The sequence below is a fragment of the Dendrobates tinctorius genome, unplaced genomic scaffold (genome assembly GCF_039654945.1).
Source record: "Dendrobates tinctorius isolate UK_male_01 unplaced genomic scaffold, ASM3965494v1 ptg000069l, whole genome shotgun sequence".
In the NCBI taxonomy this organism is placed as follows: domain Eukaryota; kingdom Metazoa; phylum Chordata; class Amphibia; order Anura; family Dendrobatidae; genus Dendrobates; species Dendrobates tinctorius.
In genome coordinates, this window is record NW_027361737.1 from 28211615 (window position 1) to 28238789 (window position 27175).

Here is a 27175-nt window from a genome sequence, read left to right on the forward strand (position 1 = left end):
TTGTTAATGGACATTGCAAATGCCAGTCGAACGGGAAACTGGAGGCGTTTAAAATTGAAAGGCAAATCAGATGGAATGAGTGGAATTCTTGGAATGAAAATGTCCTCTCCTTTGGCACATCCTGTTGCTGAGCTGTGTATCTAATCCTATCGTGTGTGATACCGTCTGCTGAGCTGTGTAACTAATCCTATCCTGTGTGATACCGTCTGCTGAGCCGTGTATCTAATCCTATCCTGTGTGATACCGTCTGCTGAGCCGTGTATCTAATCCTATCCTGTGTGATATTGGCCTCCCCCTGCAGTCTGTGTCAGAGGGTGGTCTGCGTCGGCACGGTAATAAATTGTGTTATTTCCAGTTTTACAGAAGGACAATAACACCATTGAAATGATAAGAATACTAGGCCTCAGTTACTACAACTGTCTACAAGGAAAACTGTTGCTCATAGCAACCAATCACAGCTCAACTTTCCTCTTTTAAACCGCTCTGATGAAATGAAAGATGCTTAGTGATTGGTTGCTATGTGGAGTGGGTGTGGCTTGATACACACATACATACAGACATACACTCAGTTTTATATTTATATTGTAATGTGAATATGCCCTCATTACTCTACAAGTGTCCCTTACAGTTGTTCTCTTCACCCCAACAAGCCCAGAACATCTGGTTGAAGGGCATGCATAGGATTTATCTGCTTGAGGTTAAAGAGGTAACACCATGTCTCCTTCCACTGGCTGCTCAACCTCCATTATCCTATATGTCATTTCCACCATGAATGGAAAATAAACTAAATCAGCAGCCTGGAACTTTTCTTTGGATATTCAAATAAGACCTGTCAACTCCTGTAAAGGGAACCTTTCAGGTCCCCCATGTCCTCCAACCCCGCAGCAGTCACTTATTAATAAGTAAATTCCCTGCCTTGACAGCCCGTGTAACATTTTTCTGTAAAAAATTAGGTTTTACAAAAGCATTTATATTGTCCATGTTTCCTATGCTAATGAGGGCTTTGACTAGTCGATGGGGCGATGGCTGTCACAGACTAGACAGCCCTCTTTCCATGTTATTACCCCGCTCCTGCAAAGCTCTCGCACGCGCGCTGCTCATTTCAGCACCGTCACTGCACCGCTGCAGCCGGGTGTACACGTCTGCATGACCGGAAGCCATCTTCTGAGCTTCTGGTCATGCAAAATGCGCCTTTGAAGCAGGAGGACCGCAAGCACATAGGGGGCACTGCACATGACCGGAAGTTCAGAAGATGGCTTCCGGTCATGCACAGAGCACCTCTGAAGCCAGAAAGCGCGCACCCGTTGCAGTGACGCTACTAAAATGTGCGATGGGGCGCGTGTGTGAGATTTGCAGGATCTGGTGAAGACCGCTCCTGCAAATTATGCTATCACGCCCACAGAGGCATTGTGACATAGAAAGAGGGCTGACTAATCTGGGGAACAAACACCCCATCAACTAATCAAAGCCCTCATTAGCATAGGAAAAGGGGACAATAGAAATGCTTTTTTTAAACCTCATTTTTATAGAATTTTTTTTTAATAACAGGCTGTTTAGACAGGGAATTTACTATAAATAAGTGCATGCTACTGGGTTGGAGGACATGGGGAACCTGACAGGTTCCCATTAAGATGCCTGTTTTAATAATCAACTGCATTCTGCATAATATTTGTAAGTTGCATTGTCGGTCCTCTGTTACATCTACCAGAAATGTATGGATTTATTGATTTCGTATCTGTGCACTCTATGATGAGGATAACGGTCCCGCCCAGTTGTCAATGTATTCATACATGCGAGGAGGAATAACAGGAACAGACTTAAAATCAGGTTACAAAATAAGAATGAGATTTCACATGAACATAGAGTTGAGACTATATTTTGCAGACTTAAAGGGAATCTGTCAGTAGGATGAACCCTCCTAAGCCGTCTGTATGGACATGTAGGTCATAGGAAGCTGAATAAAATGACACCTTGATATTTGTGATCTGATATCTTATTCCAGAGAAATCCACATTTTCTTATATTTAGATGATCTTTTTCCAGGATATGGGGAGGACGCTGCCTGGAAGATAACTCTGATTCCAGAGCTTATTTTATATGAAGAGAGAGTTACTAGTGTGAGACAAGTAACTAACACAGAACAGGAAAAATTAACTTTGTCTTCTTGCAGACAGATTTTTGCAGCTCTCTGAGCTCTGGTGTACTGCATCAATATTACAACCCTGTCTGCCTGTGAGCTGGGAGCTGAGAGGAACCTGCAGATGTGCCAGGTATAATCACACAGGGCTCTGCAGTGAGATCAGGAGAGCAAAGAGCAGCCATCACACTGGTTACTCACCCGTCATGTAAAATAAGCTCTGGAGGCAGAGTTATCTTCCAGGCAGCGTCCTCCACATAGCCTGGAAGAGGTCATTTATATACAGTGATAAAAGATGATTTATCCACAACAAGGCATCTGATAAGAGCTGTGGTATGATCAGACCATGTTCCTGCACGGTCAGACACGGCCATCACACAGTACACAGCAGGGGCACATGTATAAGATTATCTCAGCACAGGAACATTTTTTTAGCACATCCAATTTTTTAAATTATTATTATTCCAAAATCTGTTGGTTAAAATTTCCTTTTTTTTGGGGGGGGGGACCCCTGTATGCTTGAGTCTGAAGGCGATCTGCGTCCAGCCCATAGATATTAACAGCTCATTTATATATTTAGAAAATGTGGATTACTTTGGAATGAGATGTCAGATTCCAGATATCAAGGTATCATTTTATTCAGCTTCCTATGACCTAAATGCCCGTATAGACAGCTTATGGGGTCTCTCTCCTACTGATAGATTCCCTTTAAGTTTCAATAGTAAATGTCTACAAACAGTCCTTGTGTGGTCTGCTCCTGTAGTCAAATTGCCACCCATCTTCCCCTTCTTCTCGCTAACCTACCAAATGCAAGTTAGAAAGAACTGGGGAACAGATAAAAGAATATGAGTACAGGATCAGGCTACACAGTTTGTCTTGTTGTAGCAAGGAACATTCCCTTTAAAAGCGGTATAGTGTTTTTACAGCAAAAATGAAAAGACAATAATTGCGATTCACTAAGGCCGGTTTCACATTTGCATACAGAGGAGCTGCAGACTTCCTCCGTGAAGCTCCGCCCACGGCCGCACCTCCTCCGATCAGCTCTGCCTCCGTCGGCATGCGGCCTTCGTACCCTATCTTTAGCATTAGGTACGCAGGCCGTGCCGATGTATGCGGACGCCTCTGCATCGTTTTAATGGTGTGGCGACCTGCGCCGAACACAACGTCAAAACGATGCATGCGGAGGCATCCGCATACATCGGCACGGCCTGCATACCTAATGCTAAAGATAGGGTACGCAGGCCGACGGAGGCGGAGCTGAGGAGGTGCGGCCATGGGCGGAGCTTCACGGAGGAAGTCCGCAGCCCTCCGCAGATCCTTCATACGCAAATGTGAAACCGGCCTAAGTGGCGCTCACTGGCTGACACCCAGTGTGCGCTGTTGCTAGAAACGTGGAGTAAGTTACACACTATAGTGGCGTAAGATGACGAATTTGACAGGCAGACATGGCCACGGCTCTCCCATAATGGAGTACCTAGCCGGGACTGTGGTATAGACGCCAAAAATCGCAATTTTTTTTTTTGCAACATCAGTCCTCCCTGCTTACTGATCCAAGTCATAGTTTTCTGAGTAACCAGGAATCAGCGGCCATGCTCAGAGCCGGGGGCTTTCTGCTGAATCAGAGCATTGACAAAATAAAACTCCCAGCGACCGATATGAAGAAAAATGTACTTTATATAGAAACCAGGAAAATTGCATACATTGCTCCTTTGTGCTTGTCAGCTGTGTATGTAGAGAATGGTGTGTCTTTGCACTAATAAATATTTTACAATTTTTTTGTCATTTTATTTTTAATTTTAGAAAAGAGACACAATATTAGTGAAGTTTTATGTCACTTTTAACATTTTTTTTTCCTATCATCCAAAGGAAAAAAAAAACAGCCAGATATGGATTATCTGTATCAGAAAATAAAATACACGCAATTACAAAAAAATGTACAGATGTGGAGACAGGTAGGGGCCTGCAGAAGAGCACAGTGTTATAGTGGCCTAATCTCCAGCAATCGTTTCCTTTCCGTTTTCATCTACTTCCAAATACAGAAGAAGGTCAAGTTTATTAAGGGAGAAAAGTGGCCGCGTTCCCTTTATATAAGAGTTCACAGAGGTTACCACCTGGCAACGTGTGTCACAAGCAAAGCGGCAAGAAGTAGCGACAGATCCCACGAGTTGAAGCTGGCGTTTCCATTCAGCCCTGGTGAATTTTCCTTTTGGACGACGTGGGTTCGTGTGTGGATTACAGAGGAGTCTCTAGAAGCTGTTTTGATGCACACGGTATCGGAGCAGCCGTCTCCGCTCCCCGAGCCGCTGATGTCATCACCTGCGAAAATAGAGAGGTTAGTGCTGTATGACACCCAGGATTGAAATCCATTATGGGCTCATCAACCCTGCTGAGGACAGTTTATCAGATAATCTTTGTTGGGCAGAGTCTATAAATTGGTCAGAAGTCTTCTAACAAGACCAAATACTCCAGATAGATGTCTACTAGTAATGAGCAAGTATACTCGTTGCTTGGGTTTTCCTGAGCATGCTTGGGTGGTCTCGGAGTATTTGGGCGTGCTCGGAGATTTAGTTTCTGTCGCCGCAGCTGCATGATTTGCGGCTGCTAGACAGCCTGAATACATGTGGGAATTCCCTAACAAACAGGCAATCCACACATGTACTCAGGCTGTCTAGCAGTCGTAAATCATGCAGCTGCATCGACAGAAACTACATCTCCGAGCACGCCCAAATACTCGGAGGACACCCGAGCATGCTAGCTCATCACTAATGTCTACCAAATACCCGGCTATACCTACTGACCATAGACTACTCTCGCTGCAGCTTAATTCCACTAAAAATGATTATGCATGTTGAAATCAACCTGCCGGATACTTGTTTCTTCTGCCATGAAGAGTATCAGGAAACTTCTATATGCATTGGGTTGTGGTACAATCCATCCAAAATTGGAGGCTCCGGATGACATTATTGTGTGCGGCTAGCTTCAGCCTGTGATCTGCTCCGTTTCCTGATAAGCCTTAAGGTGGATTTTGAAGTAAAAAGCAATGTTGGATCATATGTGACAACATATTCAGACTCTACTCCTATATAAATGGGTTGTGTTCGGTGTCAGACTAGTGGTTCACAATACAATTTCCTACCAGAGAAATGAATCAGCACAAAGATCTCAGCAATCGCCACATGTCCCGTAATTTGTGGTGAACAAATGTCATTTTAAGTGGAAGGTCATTTTACCAACTTGTGCGTCGTCTGAGCTGCTAAGTTTTTTTTGCTGCTCTAGTAATAAAGTAAAACAAGGCTAAAATGCAAAACCTTTCCCAAATATATATAATTAGGAAAGCTAAAAAATGTGCGTTAAATCCAGATCTAAGAGCTCTGGGCTTTTAAGAGACCAAAGTAGGGCTCTTCACGATCTCACTATATGAAAACTATGAGGCTTTATGCTTATGAGCTGGGAGATACCCTGTGTGGGGGAGACGGGAATGTGCAGCATGGAAATGCTACAGATCTGTGCTCTTATCCTTCTTCATTCTGTGTGTGGATGAGTAAGATGAGATTGAAGAGGAGCAGCCGAGGTGATTCCAGGCAGAGACTTCTCATTGTTTGGTAGCTGTCTATCTGTCTGTACATTATGCAGCTAGAAACTCTGATTAATCATTTACAAGCAGCTGATTCCTTCTTTGGTAGAGTAACCCTTTAAGAGCAGCTGTATCTTCCACTTTACATAGTACAAGGAACCAGTCACCAGATAAAACGCTATTAACCTGCAGATATGGGGATAATCTGCAGGTTAATAGCCTTATTCATCTGCCCGGCGCCTACCTGAACTCTGCAGGGAGAAAACTAACTTTATTCTCTGTATAGAGAGCGGCGACTGTAACTGCGTCACTGGCCCTGTTTGACACTGGCTATTGCATTAGTGCCGGCTGTTAGTCAGTATCGGGGTGCGGTCATCGCTCTCTATACTCAGAGAGGTGACTGAACCTGTGTCGCCCCCATGACTGAAGCCCGTACACTACTGGGGGCAATAAAGTTCATTTTCTCCCCACAGCATTCAGGTAAGTGCAGGCGCCGGGCAGGTTAACCTGCAGATTAACCACACATCGGCAGGTTAAGAGCGTTTTTTTCTGGTGACAGGTTCCCTTTAATACATGGCTGATAAATAACAATGTTCAGTATCATGCAAAGGCTTTTGGTTGGAGGTGGAGTGAAACCTCACCTAATTTGCATTTTCACTGCTCATTGGGATGCATTTTTTTTAATTCACCAAGTTTGTGATACTGTTTTGGTGCTTACGTGACAAAAATAGGTAAATTAATTGTTCAATTAAATTCTTGAAACCGGCAAGTCAATAAAACTACAAGACAAGTCTTCATCCTGCAGGGATCCACTTAGCTATTCAGATGCTGTATTGGGTAATCCGGTCTTAGGCTGAAAGTCTGCAGTCACTCCATGGGACTGCAGACTTGAGAGTCCTCACATTGTGTGCACTGCGTGTTGTGGGGATTCTCCGGCACTGTGTGTAGGCGGTCATGTGACAGCAATCGTGATTTGCTTACTTCCGGCCACATTCTGACTAGACGTGTCCAGCCTCCCTCAATTCATTTGCAGTGAGTGAGGCTGGGCGCATCTAGTCGGCACATGACCACATGTATTCAAGTCACATACTTGGAGTATGTGCACACGTTGCAGATTTGGCTGCGGATCCGCAGCGGTTTTGGCCCTGCGGATCTACAGCAGCTTTCCATGCAGTGTACAGTACCATGTTATCCTATGGAAAACAAAAACCTCTGTGCACATACTGCGGAAAATTCCGCGCAGAAACGCGGCAGTTTATTTTTTGCAGCATGTCAATTCTTTGTGCGGATTCCGCAGCGTTTTTACTCCTATTCCATTCTAGGAATCCGCAGGTGTAAAAATGCAGGCGAAAACTGCACAAAATCTGCAGGAAAACCGCACTAAATCTGCAGGTAAAATGCACATCATTTCACCTGCGGATTCTGCGTGGAAAAATCTGCACAGCAATCCGCAACGTGTGCACATCCCCTAATAGTCACACGTCCGCTGCTCCCGCCACAGGAGAATCCTCACCTGATATGAGGATTCACAAGTCTGCGGTCACAAAGAGTGACTGCAGACTTGTACCCTAAGGTTGGACACCCTCCTGTGTGCACAAGAGCAAAGTATGAATTGGAGCATTTCCTTGAGAAATCATAGTTCTGTCAGAAGGAAGTACCATACTAACTATGGAATAAATCTCTTGTAAAACAGCCTTTCATCTGAAGACCTTCATGGACCAGCAGAAGGGACCTTTTTGAGCACCCTGCTGACTAATCAGAATACTTTTAAAGGAAGTTGTTCTACATGCATTCATTTAATATCATAATATAATAATATTCCATCGGTTCAGCATTGGTGAATGTTTGCTCATATGATTGGTATCCCCAGAGAAAGGAGCAAACCCCAAGCTCAATGAAAGAAGAATATGCATCTGACTGAGACAGCCTGGACAGGATATCTTTGATTTGATCAGTGTAAGAAGGTCAAACCTCTGTGTTCCTGTGGGATCACCATTAAGCTCTGGAATTACATTTTGTACTGTCCTCTTACTTGTGTCTTGGAAATCCACGTCATTTCCATTGTAGGCATCGCGGAGACGATTGGTCATAATCTTCAGCTGCATGATCTGCTGACGGATGGTCATGTCAGGCTTAGTAATATCCACATCAATCTCAGGATTATTTATCTGGTTGGCGAGTCCGCTGCCCATACGCTCAGGCATGTACCTAAAGAAAAACAACGTACAATGTTGAAGAGTTCAAAAGAAATACAAAGAAAATGCTTTATTCAGCTGGATAATAGATATGACCACGACTGACCTTGCTCTGGCCATTCCGTTCCAACACTTGTCTTCATTTCCTGGACCAGCAATAACCTTTTCGCTGCAGAATATATTTGGCAGAGACACCCAATAATCTTGAACTTCAGTGAGCATTACCTTTACATCTGAAACCTTTAAAACATATTACCATCGTTAATTTAGGTAGATTGTGTTGGAGGTTTAATTATTAATATTCTATATTTCCCATCTTCATCTAAAAAGTTGACTTTAAAGGTGAATATTCGAGTTGATCGACTTTGGTCGGATCGGGTTTCATGAAACAAAATTTGAGTCGGATGAAACTGGTCCGACTAGGGCAAAAAAAGTCAGAGTTTTGTTCGAAACCCGACCCCAATGCAAGTCAGTGGGAAATAAAAGTCGGCATTGAGCGGATGACATTCATCCAATCAATGCCGACTTTTATTCCCCATTGACTTGCTTTGGGGTCGGGTTTCGGACAAAACTCTGACTTTTTTTGTCCTAGTCGGACCAGTTTCATCCGACTCAAATTTTGTTTCATTCGGGTTTCACAAAACCAGATCCGACCAAAGTCGCTCAACTCTAGTGAGTATTCTTAAAAGGAATCGTACAACAGGCTTTTGCTAACCCTGAGACCCTGATTCCAGCAATGTATCACTTACTGGACTTCTTTCTCGCCCTTGTTTTATCTTCTGCATATCTACCAGTTCTCTGTATAACCGCGCCCCCACCACTGATTGGTAGCTTTCTGCCTATGCATACTGTAAACAAAAACCTGCCAATCAGTGATAAGGGGGTGGGTTATACAGAGCTCATAAAAATTCAGCAGATTTACCAGCCCTCCAATGAAAGTCTCTGCAGCTAATACAGTGATTTTGTCAAACTTACAGCAATTAGCCTGGTAAACGACATATCACTGAAATCAGAGTCTCTTTCTCTACATTATTCTGTTCTAGGATTAGGAGACAACAACCCGGTGATAAAATCCTTTTAAACTGATGTCCCCAAACCTTAAAGTACACACTGATTTTGGTCATCTGAATGCATGGCGTCTCACTGTGGCTACACAATGTCTCTTCCTGAACTAAAATGTCTATTCGTTACATGGACAATCCGGTTTTTCAACAGAAACATAAGGGTCCACTTCCCCTACAGTGGCACTGCAGGGAAATTTTTTTGACCTGGTAACACATCTTCTTCAGTAGTAGAACTCATGGGAGATTTTGTCTTGCATCATTTCTTATGTGTACTGACTTGGCGTATCCTAGAGAAGAAGCTGGGCGGAAGAAGACCTGGATCATGAAATGAAACCCTGCATAGAAGAGTTTCTCTCCTACTTAATAGGGGAACTCGTGAGATTTTATCTGCCATCATATCCCCGTCTGTCCTAACTGGGAGTACCCCAGAGAAGAATCTAGGCAGGAGACTAGACTGTGGAACATAAAATGTGTTGTCCACTGTGTCTAGCATTGCAGCTCAGCCCAATCATCTGGCTTGAAGCTAAACTGATACAGCCCAGGGACAAAGAGTAAGGGTATGTGCACACGCTGCGGATTCTGCTGTGGATCCGTAGCGGATTTGGCCCTGCGGATCCGCAGCAGTCCTGCAGACAGTGTACAGTAGCATGTAAGTCTATGTGATTTACAATCCGCAGTGCACATGCTGCGGTTTTTCACTGCGGAAAAGCTGCGGTTTTAAATCCGCAGAAAGAATTAACATGTCAATTCTTTCTACGGATTCTGCTGCGGTTTGCCACCTTTTCCATTGTCCAGGTGTCAAACCGCAGGGGAAAACCGCAGGCCAATGCGCAGGTCAATTTACCTGCGGTTTTACCTGCGGATCCGCGTGGAAAAATCCGCTGGTTAATCCGCAGCGTGTGCACATGGCCTAACAATGTAATAAAAAGAAGACCCCTTTTATAAGCTCAGGGAATCTCTCTCAGACATTTATGGTATATCCTGTGAATAATCTATAAATGCTTGTCATAAGACAACCCCTTTAAAGGAAACCTGTCATCCCAAACTAACAGTATAAACCATACACATAGCCTACTAGGGGATATAGCCCCTATAAAAGCTGGATCTAAAGTGATGTATCGCTGCCTCGATCCTACAGAAACTGAAGGTTTAATCAGACATGCTTGTTAGGGAGCTCAGTGCACCCTCGGAGTGGCTGAGATCCTCAGTGCACCTGTAGAGGGGTAGGCCGGACTGGGGGGTGGTCCCTCAATTACAGCGCAGACGTCACAGACACAAGATGGAGGCAGATTTCGAGTACAGCAGGTCCAAGTTTATTTAGTCGTCCGCCTGACGATCTCAGCAGTACACCGCAATTCTTCCACGGCCTTCAGTTTCCAGGCTCGGGTACATACACCGTACTTTTAGCGTAATGACGTTCCTCCCAGCTTGGTCACTGTGGCCGCCTTAGGCCTGTTCACCAACAGCACTTTACTGGTCAGAGGTTGTCAGCAATTTGGTATGTTTCCCCCAGGGCCTCGTCTGTTCTGCGGTTCTTCGTGTCGGGACCACCCCCCTGACTTCCTTTCTCCTCAGTCCCCTAGTTGAGCTCCCCTCACAGCACGTACTCCTTCACTGACTCCTCTCCTCAGAGCTCCTCCCGGGACTGGAACTTTCTGGGACCCTCCTGTCCTATTTATAACTTTCCCGGTTCCCTGTAACTCCGCCCCCCATGACCAACGGATTATAAAGCCCTAAGCTGCTGTCAAGTCCTGAACTCACGCTCTCCCCTGCAATCTTGTGGTCAACCCAAGGTACTGCACTCAATCAACACTTTTCACAGCTGTTTCCTTCGGTCATAACTAACATCTGTCTAAAGTGCACAAACCATCCTTCCTTCTTGCTGACAAGTCCGTCCGTCAGGTCACCTTCCCTACACTCCCCCTTCCTTTATCTATTGTCGTCCCCGACAATCGTATTCCCTACCTTTGTCGTTCTGAAGCTTTCCTGTCTGTTGTCGGACAGGTTGTTGGGCCAAACCCACCACACGCGGGGGCCGAACCAGACCGGGAGCACCATGCTTCGAGCAGCCTACTGCTACTCGCCGGCGCGCACGCCACATGACAACTTCTTTCAAGTTGGGCTAGGTACACCCGGATTTCTCTACGGCATGTACCTTCCCCTACTTTCTGTCACCGTCAATTGTCCGGAACGCCATGACCGAGGCCTTACGCCTACCAAGTCATTGTCAGCGCCCGCCTATTCTCCTGGGGTGTCAGTGGTGTCAGGGACCTGGCTTGGAACCACTGTCTGGTTCCATATCTTCCATCTCTTTGTCCTTCACTATAAAACAAGTCATAGTCGGTGTCTCGGTCACACATACCCTCTGTCACACAGACCCTTTGTCACACAGACCCTCAAACCCGGGACCTGTTGCATTCTTCTTATGCATATTATACATTAAACCAACTTTATAATAGCACAAGTAACCCCCTTTTTCAGACATACTCCCCCTTCCTTTGACAATAGTACTTCCCCATATGCATCCCCGCTGTGTTAGGAGTAATCAACTTTCAGCAAACAAAACTTTTCTAATAACTTGGACGTAGAACTGTCCTGTGAACTGTACAACGGTGCGTCGAATTCCCGGTAGTCCAGGCCATCTCCTGACGGCCGGTGTTCCACCAACTCAGCAAGGGACTCCACAGCTGTGAAGTCCCAGGATTCTTGGGGTGTCTCTATAAGTCCCTTTACGGGGACACGTAGCCTTCAGGACAAGCGATCACCGCAAAAGCGTAGTAACCGCGGGGGCAGTAATCCTTATAGTAAGAGACTGAGTCTCCCTCCTGTAGAGCCCGGCCGTGACAGATGAATGTCACATTTAAATATACTTTTTCACCAGTGGCGAGGTCCCGGATGAATCCATAACCCTTTTCCACATTTGTGTAAACCAGCCTCCCTTTTTCATGAAGCAGCCCCCAGATCTCCCGCTCTCTGGCCTTCTTTTTCTCGATTACCTCCGCAACCCAAGCGGAGGGTCCGGTTTAGGCCGCAGAGTCCGGTAGGCGGGCCGCTGTCGAGGTCGGGGGCAGGGCAGAAGCGGCCGCAGGCTCCATTGTTGAATAGGCCGCAGCCGTCTTTAGCAGTGAGGCTGGCGTGGCAGCGGGGGAGGCCACAGCTGGACTCAAGGCGACCACGGACTTCGGCAAATCAATCGCAGGCAGGGCCACAGATGGAGCAGCGACCGCAAGTGCCGGTGAGTCCACCACAGCAGTGGACGGCCCGATCACAGCAGTGACTGGGAGTGGGATCGATGTAGCGACAGTCAGCTTGGCGGGGGTCACGCCATCTTCCAGAGCGGGAGGCACCACAGCGTAAGAGGTCGGGCAGGGAGGCTGAGGGCCGGTGTCGGGGCCCCGAGGTCTGTCTGACACATGGAACGTGGGGACGGAGTTTTCCTGGGGTGCCGCCGGGGACACGCTCGCTTTTCCAGCCGCCGCGGTTCCAGGGCTGTGGAGTCGGAGTCGGAGTCGGAGTTAGTTTTGGTTGGAGTCGGAGTCGGTAGAAATGTACCGACTCCGACTCCAGCTTTAAAAAAAATGTATTAATATTTCATAATTGAACTTTCATATGAATTTTATAAATGTTACTCAAATATATATGTTCTATCAAACTATGAACAACAGTGATAAGCAGTTCTGCTGGAGATAGAGACATTTCTTACTTCTTGTGTGTCACTGTTCTCCACTGCCCTTATCTAATCTTATACTTGGTTAACCTCATGCTGCCCCAACCCCCCTACTTACAATGTATGAAACTGAAAGTGAAAATGTGTTGCAAATTCTTAGTAGTAAAGCTCCTCCTCTAGACTAGATCATACTAGGTGTGCGTCTTCCAAGCATCTCACAGCTGCCTGCTACTCAGAAGAGGAAGACTGTAAGAAGTATTATCCTTTCAACAAACTTTGCATCAGTTAACTGTGAGTACATGAGGAATAATAACAGTATTACTGACCACTATATCAGTTGTACTACCTGGCAATAATTTTGTACAATTGTTTTTAGGAAAAACAATTGTCATTTGGATTGTGAATGCAGAATTAAAAACCTGAGAATGTCAAAGAAGCATCACATTAAATCAGCTGTATTTGAACATTTCACCATCACTCAAGATAGAAAACATTATGTCTGTCAGTGTATGACAAATGATCCAGACGAAAACAAATGCTGTGAAGCCAAGATGAGTGCATATTCAGGCAAAGATAAAAATGCTCCTACCAGAGTTTCTAATCTAAAGAGACATTTACAGCGCTTTCATCCAGAAGTACTGAAAGCAGTGGATGAGAAAGACTGCATCCACACCAATGAACCAGTGCCCAGCTCTTCCAGCCAAACAAAGGAGCAGAGAACTTTGCAGCCATCAGTTGCAAGATATTTTGTCAGTGACAAAGTTACTGTGACAATGACAGTAGATACATTTAAAAAACAGATCATAGAGCTTGTTGTAAAGGATAGTGTGCCTATTTCATTATTTTCACGACCAGCTTTTATGTGTCTGAATGGGGAAATGGCCCGCAAGCTTGGTGTTTCTCTGGAGAGAGAGAGTATTAGAAAATTAGTAATCGAAGAAGCTTTTAAACAAAAGGAAGAACTTAAAAAAACTCTCAAGGGACGCTTTCTGTTTCTTAAAATGGATGCCTGCACACGTCACAGAGTGAACTATTTTGCCATCAATGTCCGATTTGTTTGTGACAAAAATGAAATAGTTACCAAGACATTGGCAGTAAAAGACACCAAAGCTCATCACACCAGTGAGTTTCTCCAGGTCTTGGTGGAAAAGGTTCTGCAAGACTATGAACTTAAAAAAGAGCAAGTTCTTTCTGTCGTAACTAACAATGCTTCAAATATGATAAGTACTACTAAGCTAATGAATGAGAGTAATGATGGTGACCAGCAGCTAGAAGAACATTCTGGGTCCACAGACACAGAAATGTTTGAAATAGAGGAACACAGTATTGTAACTGTGGAGCAAACTGAAGTTGCTTCAGATCAACAGCAACATGATAGTTTAGATGATCTTGTTGAAACTGTGTCAATATGTTCTTTCATTCATCACATGCGCTGTGTTGTGCATACGCTACAGCTGGCTATAAGAGACAGTCTGCAAGAAGGACATGCTGCTGCACTGATTGGCAAGGTGAGAAAATTGGCTACTGTTGCCAGAACCCCTAAAGTTGACTCAATTTTGAAGAGACGTGCTGGAAAAGGGGCATTTATTGATCAAGCCACACGATGGGGCAGTACTTACTTAATGATTCAGCGCTTGGTTGAACTGAAAACCTTTCTTGTAGACATGGCTAACCCTCAACTGACGCTAAATGAAAGTCAGTGGAATCAGGTGACTGAGCTGGAAAAATTGCTAGAGCACCCATTTACAGTGACTAAAAAATTACAAGCAGAGGACTTAACTCCAGGTATTTTCTTAAAGGAGTGGAAGAACCTGATGTTTCGCCTGTCCCAAAGAGGTGGGTTAATTGCAAGTGGCATTGCTACATCAATGAAACGGAGAGAGGAGCTACTATTACAAATTAACATTCTTTTGGCAGCTGTTTATGTAGACCCAATGCATCGGATTCTTCTAGATGATCAACAGCTAAGTAAAGGAAAAGAAGCTCTGTTTGAAATAGCAGTAAGGATGAAAGGGTTGCAGAACAGTCAGGAGGAACAAGAAGAATTTGGTCGTCCTGCCACATCTTCACCCTCATCATCAACTGATGAAGAATTTAATTTCGAAAAATATTTGGATCACAAGGACCGTGCAAAGCGTTCCCGCATAGAAGAGTCATCCCCATCAAGGAACACAGCTAGTACATTTCAGCAGAATTTTTCATGTGCACTAAAAGAAACTGAGAAATTTGACCGTTCATCAAAAATAACAGTGCAACAAGCGATTCCTCTGTATCCTGACATTGTCAGAGATGTTGCCCGAGTGGTTACTGCTTTGCCACCAACACAAGTTAGTGTAGAGAGGTTGTTCTCTGCTCTCAAAATAATTAGATCAGATTTGAGGGCATCCATGAAGGAGGATCTGACAGGGGCAATACTTTTTCTGAGGACAAATTTATAGATTTCTTCTTATTAACTGCATAAAAGTGTTTATTGCATATTTACTTACAGTTTAGAAAAGTTTATAAAAGTTATTTGCTATATTCTAATTGTATTCTAATAAATGTAGTTTTTGCTCTAAGTGGTCTGATTACTTATACATATGATGGTGAGAAACTGAATAAGCACGATGTTTAATATTTTACAACAGTAAATTTGTTGTTATGAATTGGCCATTTATGAAGGAGTCGGAGTCGGAGCTGGAGTCGGAGCCAGAGTCGGAGCCTGATAAAGTCCAGGAGTCGGAGTCGCAACTGTGGCTTATCGACTCCACAGCCCTGCGCGGTTCCCAGCAGCCTTTCCCACTGCTCCTTCCCCGGCCGTTGATTTTCACCCCACCATCCGGCGGAGCCGGCCTCCAGGCCCGACAGCTCCGCGGGGAGGTTCCCTGGGCAGGTCTACCCACCCGGGTCACTCCCTTTCTTGGGTGGGGCAATGGTCGGCTTTTTCCACCCATCTTCCCGGGTCCAGGATGAGGGGGCGGCAGTCTCTAGATATACACCGCTTCCCCCAGGGGTGAATTTGAGACGGCCCCAGTCCATCCAAAGCATCTGCAAACGCCTGGGCCTCCTCCTGGCGTTGGACTACCACAGCCATGTTGTCCGGCTTCTGGTACCGCCCCGGATCTTCTGATGACAGCCAAGGATCCGGAAGCAAATCTCAAATTTGTAATCCACAGGCGAGTAAATTTGTAATCCACAGGTGAGCAAACTGGTAATCCACAGGTGAGCAAACTCAAGTCCTTTTTGGGTTCTCCTGGCGCAGGCCTTGCCGCTGAAGGTAGAGTATTGGCAGCGGCGATCCTGCCGACTACGCCAAATGTAGAGGGGTAGGCCGGACTGGGGAGTGGTCCCTCATTTACCGCGCACAGACGTCACAGACACAAGATGGAGGCAGATTTCGGGTACAACAGGTCCAAGTTTATTTAGTCGTCCGCCTGACGATCTCAGCAGTACACCGCAATTCTTCCAAGGCCTTCCGTTTCCAGGCCCGGGTACATACACCGTACTTTTAGCGTAGTGACGTTCCTCCCCTCTTGGTCACTGTGGCCGCCTTAGGCCTGTTCATCAACAGCACTTTACTGGTCAGAGGTCGTCAGCAATTTGGTATGTTTCCCCCGGGGCCTTGTCCTGCGGTTCTTCGTGTCGGGGCCACCCCCCTGACTTCCTTCCTCCTCAGTCCCCTAGTTGAGCTCCCCTCACAGCACGTACTCCTTCACTGACTCCTCTCCTCAGAGCTCCTCCCGGGACTGGAACTTTCTGGAACCTTCCTGTCCTATTTATAACTTTCCCGGTTCCCTGTAACTCCGCCCCCCATGACCAACGGTTTCTAAAGCCCTAGGCTGCTGTCAAGTCCTGAACTCACGCTCTCCCCTGCCTTCTTGTGGTCAACCCAAGGTACTGCACTCAATCTATACTTTTCCCAGCTGTTTCCTTCGGTCATAACTAACATCTGTCTAAAGTGCACAAACCATCCTTCCTTCTTGCTGACAAGTCCGTCCGTCAGGTCATCTTCCCCACACACCGTTCCACCCACACTGGCGCTTCACAGTGCTGGCTTACGTAGAGTGAGCAGTGTCTGCCCAGTATGCTCAGGCAAACCAGCACTGCATATGTCCAGTGGGGAAGGTTGGGGCATACAAAACGAGTCTGAGAAACAGTGCGCTAAGCCTCTCGGCCCCACCAAGGGCGCACTGAGGACCCTAATTATGATGTTTGGGTAAACTTCAGTTTCTGTAGAATAAAGGCAGCAATTAGAATTGTTGTCACACTCGGGTCAGGAGGTCTGCCGGCCAGCCTCTGAATTGCGGTTTGATCTCAGACCAATTTGCGTGGACGTCTGCATGAGCCCTTAAGGTATACTATTTTTTTATAGGAGCTACATCACCTTTAATGCTATCTGCTTAGTTTCTACTATTAGTCTGGGCTGGGAGACTCTTTACTGTACCTGACATGACTGCGTATTGAGAGTTTTGCCTTTTGTGTGATTTATAAGGTTATTATTATTTAGAATTACTTTTTTTCCTAACAGGAAGTTTTTATATTTGTATCAGTTCAGTAGGAGGCCCCATATGCACAGTCCCGAAGGTTCCTGCCCCGGTTGCCCTGACGGAGTCCCTGTCACATTCTGCTGTTTGGTTTCACTAATACCAAACAAATGAGGGATTCTGACATAATAGACAAGTTACACATTCCTAGAGACCAAAGCCCAATTCCAGAAACGCAGCTTGTCTGATCAATTACAAGTCGAAATTCAGACATTAAAAACATTTTTAAGATTTTTGAACAAATCGCCATGAAGCATGCAACTAACAGAAATGAATATGCTTCCAAGCGACATCTTACTGCTCTGTATTCGCTGCCCATTTTCAGCACTTAGTAATTTGCCCTTTAAGTCTTGGCGCTGGGTGGGGAACACTTGGGAATAAGCTTATAATAAGAATTATTTATAACGTACAATCTGTCAGTTATTAATATGTCCTCAGTAAGCCATAAACGGTGAGTCCGCAGCATTCTGCACTGATCAGCTATCTAGAAGCCAAAAATAACAGAACAAAAGACTGCGGCGAGAACTAAACCAAAACGGGGTTCAAGCACTGCAGCGCACCACTGATTTTGGCCCATCTGTAACATGGGTTATGGCTTGGAGTTAAATTTGGAAGTAAAGACTCAGATTATAAGGGTTACATCAGCATTTTGTACTAATGAGAGCAAGGCTGGGCAAAGACCTGAGGATTTTCCAGAATAAAGTTCAAACTTGTTACACTAAGGTTTATATATATGCATTTTAGGAAATTAACAGAAATCCGTGTGTATATATATATATATATATATACACACACATACAGTACAGACCAAAAGTTTGGACACACCTTCTCATTCAAAGAGTTTTCTTTATTTTCATGACTATGAAAATTGTAGATTCACTCTGAAGGCATCAAAACTACGAAACAACTGAAAATATGTCTTATAGTCTAGGTTCTTCAAAGTAGCCACCTTTTGCTTTGATTACTGCTTTGCACACTCTTGGCATTCTCTTGATGAGCTTCAAGAGGTAGTCACCAGAAATGGTCTTTCAACAGTCTTGAAGGAGTTCCCAGAGATGCTTAGCACTTGTTGGCCCTTTTGCCTTCACTCTGCAGTCCAGCTCACCCCAAACCATATCGATTGGGTTCAGGTCTGGTGACTGTGAAGGCCAGGTCATCTGGCGTAGCACCCCATTGTCATAATCCAGGTTGGATTATGAAAGATTTTGCACAAGTAACCTTTTTTTTTCCTTTAAGCTGTTGGCTTAAAGTTAGTTTTGCCCCCGGTGGCCATTAGGGTCATTACACTGTGGTTGTTTTAGTTCTAGTTTTGCCCCGGTGGCCGTTAGGGTCATTACACTCTGGTTGCTTTAGTTTACTTGCCCCCGGTGGCCGCTAGTGTTATTGCACGTGATTATGAAGCAGGTGTGATTCCCTGGCTCCTACCTATAAAGGAGTAGCAGGTGGTCTCACTCACTGTTTGTGATATTGCTCATTTCCTACCAAGTCTGGTGAAGGAAGGAACTAGAGAGTGGAGTTCCTGGCAGCTCAGGGGAGCTCTGGTGTAATAGCTTCAGGCGGAAGCTGAATTCAGGTGTCGAGCTTCAAGGGTGAAGCTGAACTTTGGTGTTGTACTCTGTTGCTGGGAGCAATAGCAACAGAGCAAAGCTAAGTGGTGTTTTTCCCTGTTTGTTACTTTTCTTGTGTGTGTATTAGTGCAGTGGTGGGATTAGTTTCTGCATCGTCCAGTTCACTAGAAAGGGATAGATGCAGGGCGAGCTAGGGATTTGAGGTATCCAGCTCGTCGCCAGGTGCGGAACCTGCCTAGGGATCGGCAGGAGTGTAGGGACACTGACTCAGGGGAGTGCAGGAGGTCTCCATGTCCCCGTTCCCTATTGTAGGGCCCTCCATTGTAATGGTTTCCCTGGTGTTTCCCTTAACTCTGTTTAAATTCGCCCTGCTGGAGACGGTGTATCCAGGTTCACTGGTGTTATAGAAATTCGCCCTGCTGGAGGCGGTGTATCCAGTCACATGTGACATTACACCCATCACTCTCCTTCTTGGTCAAATAGCCCTTACACAGCCTGGAGGTGTGTTTGGGGTCATTGCCTGTTGAAAAATGAATGATGGTCCAACCAAACGCAAGCCGGATGGAATAGCATGCCGCTGCAAGATGCTGTGGTAGCCATGCTGGTTCAGTATGCCTACAATTTTGAATAAATCCCCAACAGTGTCACCAGCAAAGCACCCACACACGATCACACCCCCTCCTCCATGCTTCACGGTGGGAACCAGGCATGTAGAGTCCATCCGTTCACCTTTTCTGCGTCGCACAAAGACATGGTGGTTGGAACCAAAGATCTCAAATTTGGATTCATCAGACCAAAGCACAGATTTCCACTGGTCTAATGTCCATTCCTTGTGTTCTTTAGCCCAAACAAGTCTCTTCTGCTTGTTGCCTGTCCTTAGCAGTGGTTTCCCAGCAGCTATTTTACCATGAAGGCCTGCTGCACAAACTCTCCTCTTTCCCAAAATCATATTTATTGAAATTTTACATAGTTAAACAGGAAAAAACATCAATTTGCAAACAGTGCAGAGTAGATTAATAATACATCAAGAAAACAGACATACAAACGTAGGAGGCAAGGAATAAGGGGGCGGGGAGGGGATAGGTACACCTAAGTATACGACTGTAAATTACTTAGATCAAAGGTCTTAACAGAAACTGACCTGCTAAAGTGCAGGTTCCTGAATATCAAAGTGGCATATAAGCTAGACACATAGCAGGGTTCATCGCGGGCAGGGAATATCAGACCCTGAATCGAAGTAGCACAAGCATCATCACGGTGGATTGAAGGAGAGCCGGCTACCAAGCCACGGTTCCCAAATCTGGGACTTTTTCTTTTTAGATGACGCAGATAATACCAGAGCCCTTTTGTAATGGCAATGAAGGTTCATCCTGTCAATCACAAATTTTATGGTCGGAGCGCTGGCCACTCTCCATTTAGATGCCACTGCCAGTCTAGCGGCTATAAACAAATGTGAGAACACTCCTCTCAACACATGCAGGATCTCATCCAAACTGATATGCAATAAAACCATACTGGGTTGTAAGGCCATCCGGATCCCAGTTACCTCAGCTATCACGTCCTCTAGGCTAGCCCAAAAATTTAGTAATTTCGGGCATGACCACCACATGTGGCTAAGTGTCCCCAACATACCGCAGCCTCTCCAGCACAATGGGGAGCACTGAGGGCCAAAGTGAGCAACTTTAACTGGGTAATAGTACCAGCGTAAGTGGACTTTTTTCAATTGTTCCAGATGGTTTAAACATGAGGAAACTCTCCGAACCTCTAACACCGATTCCCGCCACCCATCAGGCGCTAGGGTGACCTGCAAGTCATCCTCCCATTGTCTCATGAATTGCAGTTTAACCTCTGGGTCAGGATCATTCAGGGCTCTATACAAGATAGATACATTCCGAGTACTAGGTCCGGGCACCAAGAAGAGGCCATTTACTATACGGTCTAGGTTAGAATTAAAGAAGTACGACGGTTGTGTAGTGTGTATAAGATGTCTTAGTTGCAAAAACTGATAAAATCTATGTCGAATATCTGGGTGTTTTGCAACTAGGCGGTCAAACGGCTTAATCGCTGTGCCGTCACATAGCAGATGAAGTGATTTTACACCAGCCAGTACCCATGGCTGTAAATCTATATACGGGATATGTAATTCTAGCGCCTTCAGTGACACTTTAGTTAATGGGATTTTAATAAGAGTCGGGACCGTCTGTCTCCAAAAATGCAGTGCAGTAGACATGGTCGGTAGAGGGAGGTTACAAGGTCGCGGCACAAAGGCTTCAACCTCTAACATAAATCGGGTGGAGCCTCTAGTCGCATAGAAATTTTCAATTTGCAACCATCTATGATCCTTATCTAGCTGCCACCAATCCCGCAGCCCCGCTACCAGTGAGGCCTTATAATACGCCATCAAATTTGGCAATCCCATTCCCCCTCAGATCATAAGGGTAATACAAAAGGGACTTGGCCACTCGAGGAGTTTTGTGGGCCCATATGTATTTGTTTGTTAAGCGCTGAAGGTTTGTTATAATTTTGCTTGGGACCCTCAAAGGGAGACATCTGAAATAATATAATATCTTGGGGAGAATATTCATCTTGAAAATATTAATTCTAGCCACCCAGGAGGTCATAAACAGATGTAAGGTGTCCGGCTCGGTCTTTATCTGTCTGAATAAAGCAGTATAGTTCGCCTCTATAATATGTTGAGAGTGTGTAAGCTTTATACCAAGGTAAGGGATACCCTGGTCAGTCCAACGAAAGGGAAACTTATTCTCCAATTCAGCTTTGGTGACCAAAGGGACCGCGACAGGCAATACCAGTGATTTGGATGCATTCAATTTGTAATAGGATACTGACACAAACTCCTCTAGTTCAACCATGTCGGCCGAAAACGACTGCTCCAGGTCCACACAGGCTATGATAACGTCGTCCGGGTAAAGGCCGATCTTGTGAGCAGCTGGGCCCACCATCAGACCTGAGATATCAGAGTTAAGACGGATTTTCTCCGCCAGTGGCTCCACGCATAATGCAAATATAATGGGGGATAGTGGGCATCCCTGCCGCGTCCCGTTGGTGATCAAAAAGGAGGTAGCTACAAACCCAGAAGCTAGGACTCTGGCAGATGGGGTGGAATATATGGCTAAAATCGCCGAAAGGATGGGGCCCTCCAAACCAAACTACCTAAGAACACTTCCCAAATATCCCCAGTGCACCCTGTCAAAGGCCTTCTCAGCGTCCAAGGACAGGAATGCACTGGGATGGCCCGACAGTTCCGCCACCCTAATGAGATTCAACATTCGGCGGGTACCATCCTTGGTTTCCCGGCCAGCCACAAAACTGACCTGGTCAGGAGAGACAAGACAGGGGATTATCAAATGAAGGCGGGAGGCTAGCAATTTGATATATAGCTTTAAATCACATTTCAATAAAACAATGGGTCTAAAATTCCCAGGACTATCAGGGGTCTTACATGGCTTAGGGAGAGTGGTAATAGCAGCTTCCAAATTAGGGGCAGCAACTTTGCCTGAATCCCACCAACTTGAAAACAACCTCAATAGATATGGGGCCAGAAGTTCCAGAAAAGTGCGATAATATTCATTTGATAGTCCATCCGGACCAGGCGCGGTGTGTAGCTTACTGCTTTTAATAGTTTTTTTGATCTCCTCTTCTGTAAATGGGGCGTTTAACAATAATAATTGTTCTTGGGATACACGCGGTAAATTAACTGATTGCAGATATGAATCGATTGCTACCTGAGTAGGTTGACGGGTCTGCGGGTCAGAATGTAAGTTATATAAATGGGAGTAGTACTTTACAAATGTCTCCGCGATGTCAATCGGATTCCTAACCAGACACCCATTCTGATCTTGTAAACCATCTATTCTGGATTTAGCCTCTTGTTTACGTACCCTACGTGCCAGTATTGCTCCCGCCCTACCTCCAGTTAAGCTTACGTAAATTACGGGCATAGGCAGAAAGCAAAACCTCCCGCAAAACCTCCAGCAGCTGAAAGCGAACCCCGTATATCTCATCCGACACCGCTTGCGAGGGTGAGGTTTTATTCAGTGATTCCAACTGGTCAAGTCTAGCTAAGAGGTCATCCCGTATCCCTCTATTACGCTTCGGTATGGAGGCTTGTTGTATGAGATATCCCCGTATAACCACTTTATGCGCAGCCCATAGCGTTTCATCTGAAACTTCCCCATTATCGTTAACATGGAAGTAGCGAGTCAACTCAGTAGAGATACCGCCCGTCACCCTCTCATTTAGTAAAAGAGACGGGTTCAGACGCCACCGAAAAGCAGGGTTCGCATGATGATTTAACGCTAACTGTAACACAATGGGAGCTTGGTCAGACCAGGTAATTAATCCTATGCTGGAGGAGACGCATCTAGGAAGAACCGAAGTATCCACCAGAATATGGTCTATCCGAGTATATGTACGGTGTCGGAAGGAATAGAAGGTATAATCTTTTTCATTCGCGTGGGAGTACCTCCAGAAATCGTGTAGGTGATATTCTTTGGCTATGCCTTTCACCTCCCCCCCTAGGCCGAATGCCACCTCGTGAGCAGTCTAGATCCCTGTCCATGGGAAGATTAAAGTCTCCACGGTATATCTTTTCACCCTGCGCCAGACCATCCACTCTATGTAGTACTTTGCGGATAAATGTCTGTTGCGAATGATTTGGGGCATAGATGACTGTGATAGTGTGCAACTCGCCATTCAATGTGCATATGAGGGACAGAAATCTGCCCGCAGGATCCGCTACCTTCCGAATACATTTGATGGCTAATGTATTTTTAAAGATGATGCACACCCCAGCCTTTTTAGTGTTATTATTAGCGAAGTAAATATTAGAGAATTGTGGGTGACGCAGCCTAAAATTATCAGCTTCTATCAGATGCGTCTCCTGCAGGCAGATAATCTCCGCACCTGATTATTTTCACCTCTTTCCATAGGATGGACCTCTTACAGGGGGAGTTCATTATAAAACTTGCTATCACACATACATCTTCATGAACCCATATCACCTGCATCTGGGCTCGTGTGTTGGCAACATAGAGAACCACAGTAACCACATTAAAAAGACCCATCTCGGAGGTGCACCTAAAAAACAGGAGACAAGGGAAACAAAACACAGAGAAAGCTAAAAAAAAATTCTAAACACAAAGTCATGCAGCCACTAGGCCAAAGGCCAGGCTAGTCAGGCAGTGAAACGCCTGAGTGGTCAGTCTTAGACCGCAGGTAAATGCCAGCTCAGGGCAGTTCCAAGGTTCACTCCCAAAAAGATGGAAAATAACCGGGAGTTATCTTGGATGGGGTGCTGGAGCAAAAAGAAAAAAAAAGGTGACAAAATCCGTAGCACCCTCACAGCAGAGTCCTGCATCCGGACAGCATCTCATCCTCCTCTTCAAGTTTGAATCCAGTCCTGAGCAATTTTCTATCCCATCAGGTTCTGGCGGGGAGCAAAGGAAATCTTCCAATCAGTTAGCTTGTTCTCAGCCTGTTTGGGAGATTGGCAGACCACACCACGACCTTCATAAGATATTATCAGCCTGACAGGATTGAATCCCCATTTGTATAGGATATGAACATCACGTAGTGCTTTACAAATATGAGTGAATTCTCGCCTCTTTGCCAGTGTGGACGCTGATAAATCTGGGAACACCTGTAAGCCTTGGTATTCAGCAGGGAGCTCAGGGGGTTTCCTCATCCTCTGCATGAAGGCGTCATTGGTAGTATAGAAGTGGAGGCGCGCCAAAGTGTCTCTGGACAAGGCTGGGTCCACATGCCGGGGTTTGGGGAGTCTATGTATCCTGTTAATCAGGAAATCCCTGGGGAGCAAGGTTGGGAGTACAGTTTGCATGAATTTAAGCAAAAAGTCAGCCAGATCCTTATCTGGAATGTCCTCCGGTATGCCCCTGACATGCACATTATTCCTCCGTGATCTATCTTCTAGGTCATACATCTTATCCTGGACCACAGCCATATCCTCTCTCAAAGCTTCGTTCTTATCCACTAGTGCATTTATAGTCTTGGCATATTCAGCCATCTTGCTCTCAACATGAGCAGTTCTCTCCCCCAGGGACGAGACTTCCCCTCTAATCTCCTGCAGCATGGACTGCATGTCTTCCTTTAGGGAAGCACGAATGGAGGCCAGAAAGTCTCTCATGCAAAACACAAGCCGCAGAGACACCATCACGTGTTTCTCGACGCAAGCAATGACTAGCCAGGTCTTTCCCCGGGAAGGAACAACCACGGGAAGGGCAGTCTCCAATGAAGGAAACCACCTATGCCAAAACATGGTATCCATCCACAGACAGCTGTGTCGGGGTATTGCCCCTCATCAGTGTGGAGTAGGAAACTGGCTAGTAGGAGCAATGCCTAGTTAAAAGACTGTGAGAAATGAGGATGAATGAACTCATGGAGATCAACATCCAACAGTGCGGAGACACCATCACATGTTTCTCAACGCAGTGATTCTAGAGAAATGCCCCCATCCCTTATGGGAAATATGCAAAAACATGCAAAACACAAGCCGCAGAGACACCATCACGTGTTTCTCAACGCAAGCAATGACTAGCCAGGTCTTTCTCCGGGAAGGAACAACCACGGGAAGTGCAGTCTCCAATGAAGGAAACCACCTATGCCAAAACATGGTATCCATCCACAGACATCTGTTTCAGGGTATTGCCCCTCATCAGTGTGGAGTAGGAAACTGGCTAGTAGGAGCAATGCCTAGTTAAAAGACTGTGAGAAATGCAATGCAAGCAGTGACTAGCCACACTGATGAGGGGCAATACCCCGAAACAGCTGCCTGTGGATGGATACCATGTTTTGGCATAGGTGGTTTCCTTCATTGGAGACTGCCCTACCCGTGGTTGTTCCTTCCCGGGAAAAGACCTGGCTAGTCATTGCTTGCGTTGAGAAACACGTGATGGTGTCTCCGCGGATTGTGTTTTGCATGTTTATGCATATTTCCCATAAGGGATGGGGGCATTGCTCTAGAATCACTGCGTTGAGAAACATGTGATGGTGTCTCCGCAGTGTTGGATGTTGATCTCCATGAGTTCATTCATCCTCATTTCTCACAGAAAGTCTCTCATGTCTCCCTTAGTAATAGGAGACAGGTTGCTGTGAGTCTCAGATGCCCCCCTCCCCCCAGAGCCACCCGACGAGCAGGAGGAAGCTGAGGGGGAAGCCGCCGCCATTTTACCTGCACCATGTGCAGTTTGTCCTCGGGGGAAGAAGTCCGGGAGGTTCGGCGGGGAACTGCGTTTCTGTGCTCTCCCTCGGGTCATCATGTGCCCAGGACCTTCCAGGAGCCGTTTCTGTGCACAGGGAGGAAGAGAGGTAATATAGAGTGCTGTTATTAGCCGGTTTAAGTCCGGAGAAGCAGGAGCCTGTGAGTTATGTGGCCTCTCTGGTCTGCATGCAGGCTCAAACTCTCCTCTTAACAGTTGTTGTAGAGATGTGTCTGCGGCTAGAACTCTGTGTGGCATTGACCTGGTCTCTAATCTGAGCTGCTGTTAACCTGCGATTTATGAGGCTGGTGACTCGGACGTACTTATCCTCCGCAGCAGAGGTGACTCTTAAGTCTTCCTTTCCTGGGGCGGTCCTCATGTGAACCAGTTTCTTTGTAGCGCTTGATGGTTTTTGCCACTGCACTTGGGGACACTTTCAAAGTTTTCCCAATTTTTCGGACTGACTGACCTTCATTTCTTAAAGTAATGATGGCCACGCCTTTTTCTTTACTTAGCTGCTTTTTTCTTGCCATAATACAAATTCTAACAGTCTATTAAGCTGTGTATCCACTAGACTTCTGCACAACACAACTGATGGTCCCAACCCAATTTATAAGGCAAGAAATCCTACTTACAGTATTAAACCTGACAGGGCACACCTGTGAAGTGAAAACCATTTCCGGTGACTACCTCTTGAAGTTCATCAAGAGAATGCCAAGAGTGTGCAAAGCAGCAATCAAAGCAAAAGGTGGCTACTTTGAGAAACCTAGAATATAAGACATACAGTATTTTCAGTTGTTTCACACTTTTTTGTTAATTATATAATTCCACATGTGTTAATTCATAGCTTTGATGCCTTCAGAGTGAATCTACAATTTTCATAGTCATGAAAATAAAGAAAACTCTTTGAATGAGAAGGTGTGTCCAAACTTTTGGTCTGTACTGTATATATACAGCTCTGGAAAAAATTAAGAGACCACTTCCAAATGTTCAGTTTGTCTGATTTTTCTCTTTATAGGTATATTTTTGAGTAAAATGTAAATTGTTCTTTTAGTCTACAAACTTCTGACAATAAGTCTCCGAATTTCCAAACAATAAATTTTGTTTTTTTCTGAAAAGGAGAAATGGTCGAAATTAAAAAAAAAAAAGCAGTGCTTTCAGACCTCGAATAACACAAAGAAAACAAGATCATAATCATTTAGAAACAACAAT

General features: G+C 45.4%; 1 protein-coding gene across 1 annotated transcript in view; it reads right to left on the reverse strand.

Moving 5' to 3' along the window:
* Positions 1–3793: 3793 nt before the first annotated feature.
* GPC1 (glypican 1) overlaps positions 3794–27175 on the reverse strand; it is a 108745-nt gene continuing 85363 nt past the window's right edge. The window contains exons 7-9 of the mRNA XM_073581287.1: positions 8013–8146; positions 7744–7919; positions 3794–4453 (exon numbers count right to left, since the gene is read on the reverse strand). Coding sequence (XP_073437388.1) covers positions 4242–4453; positions 7744–7919; positions 8013–8146 — 522 coding nt within the window. The 3' untranslated portion in view covers positions 3794–4241. The remainder of the gene's footprint in view (positions 4454–7743; positions 7920–8012; positions 8147–27175) is intronic.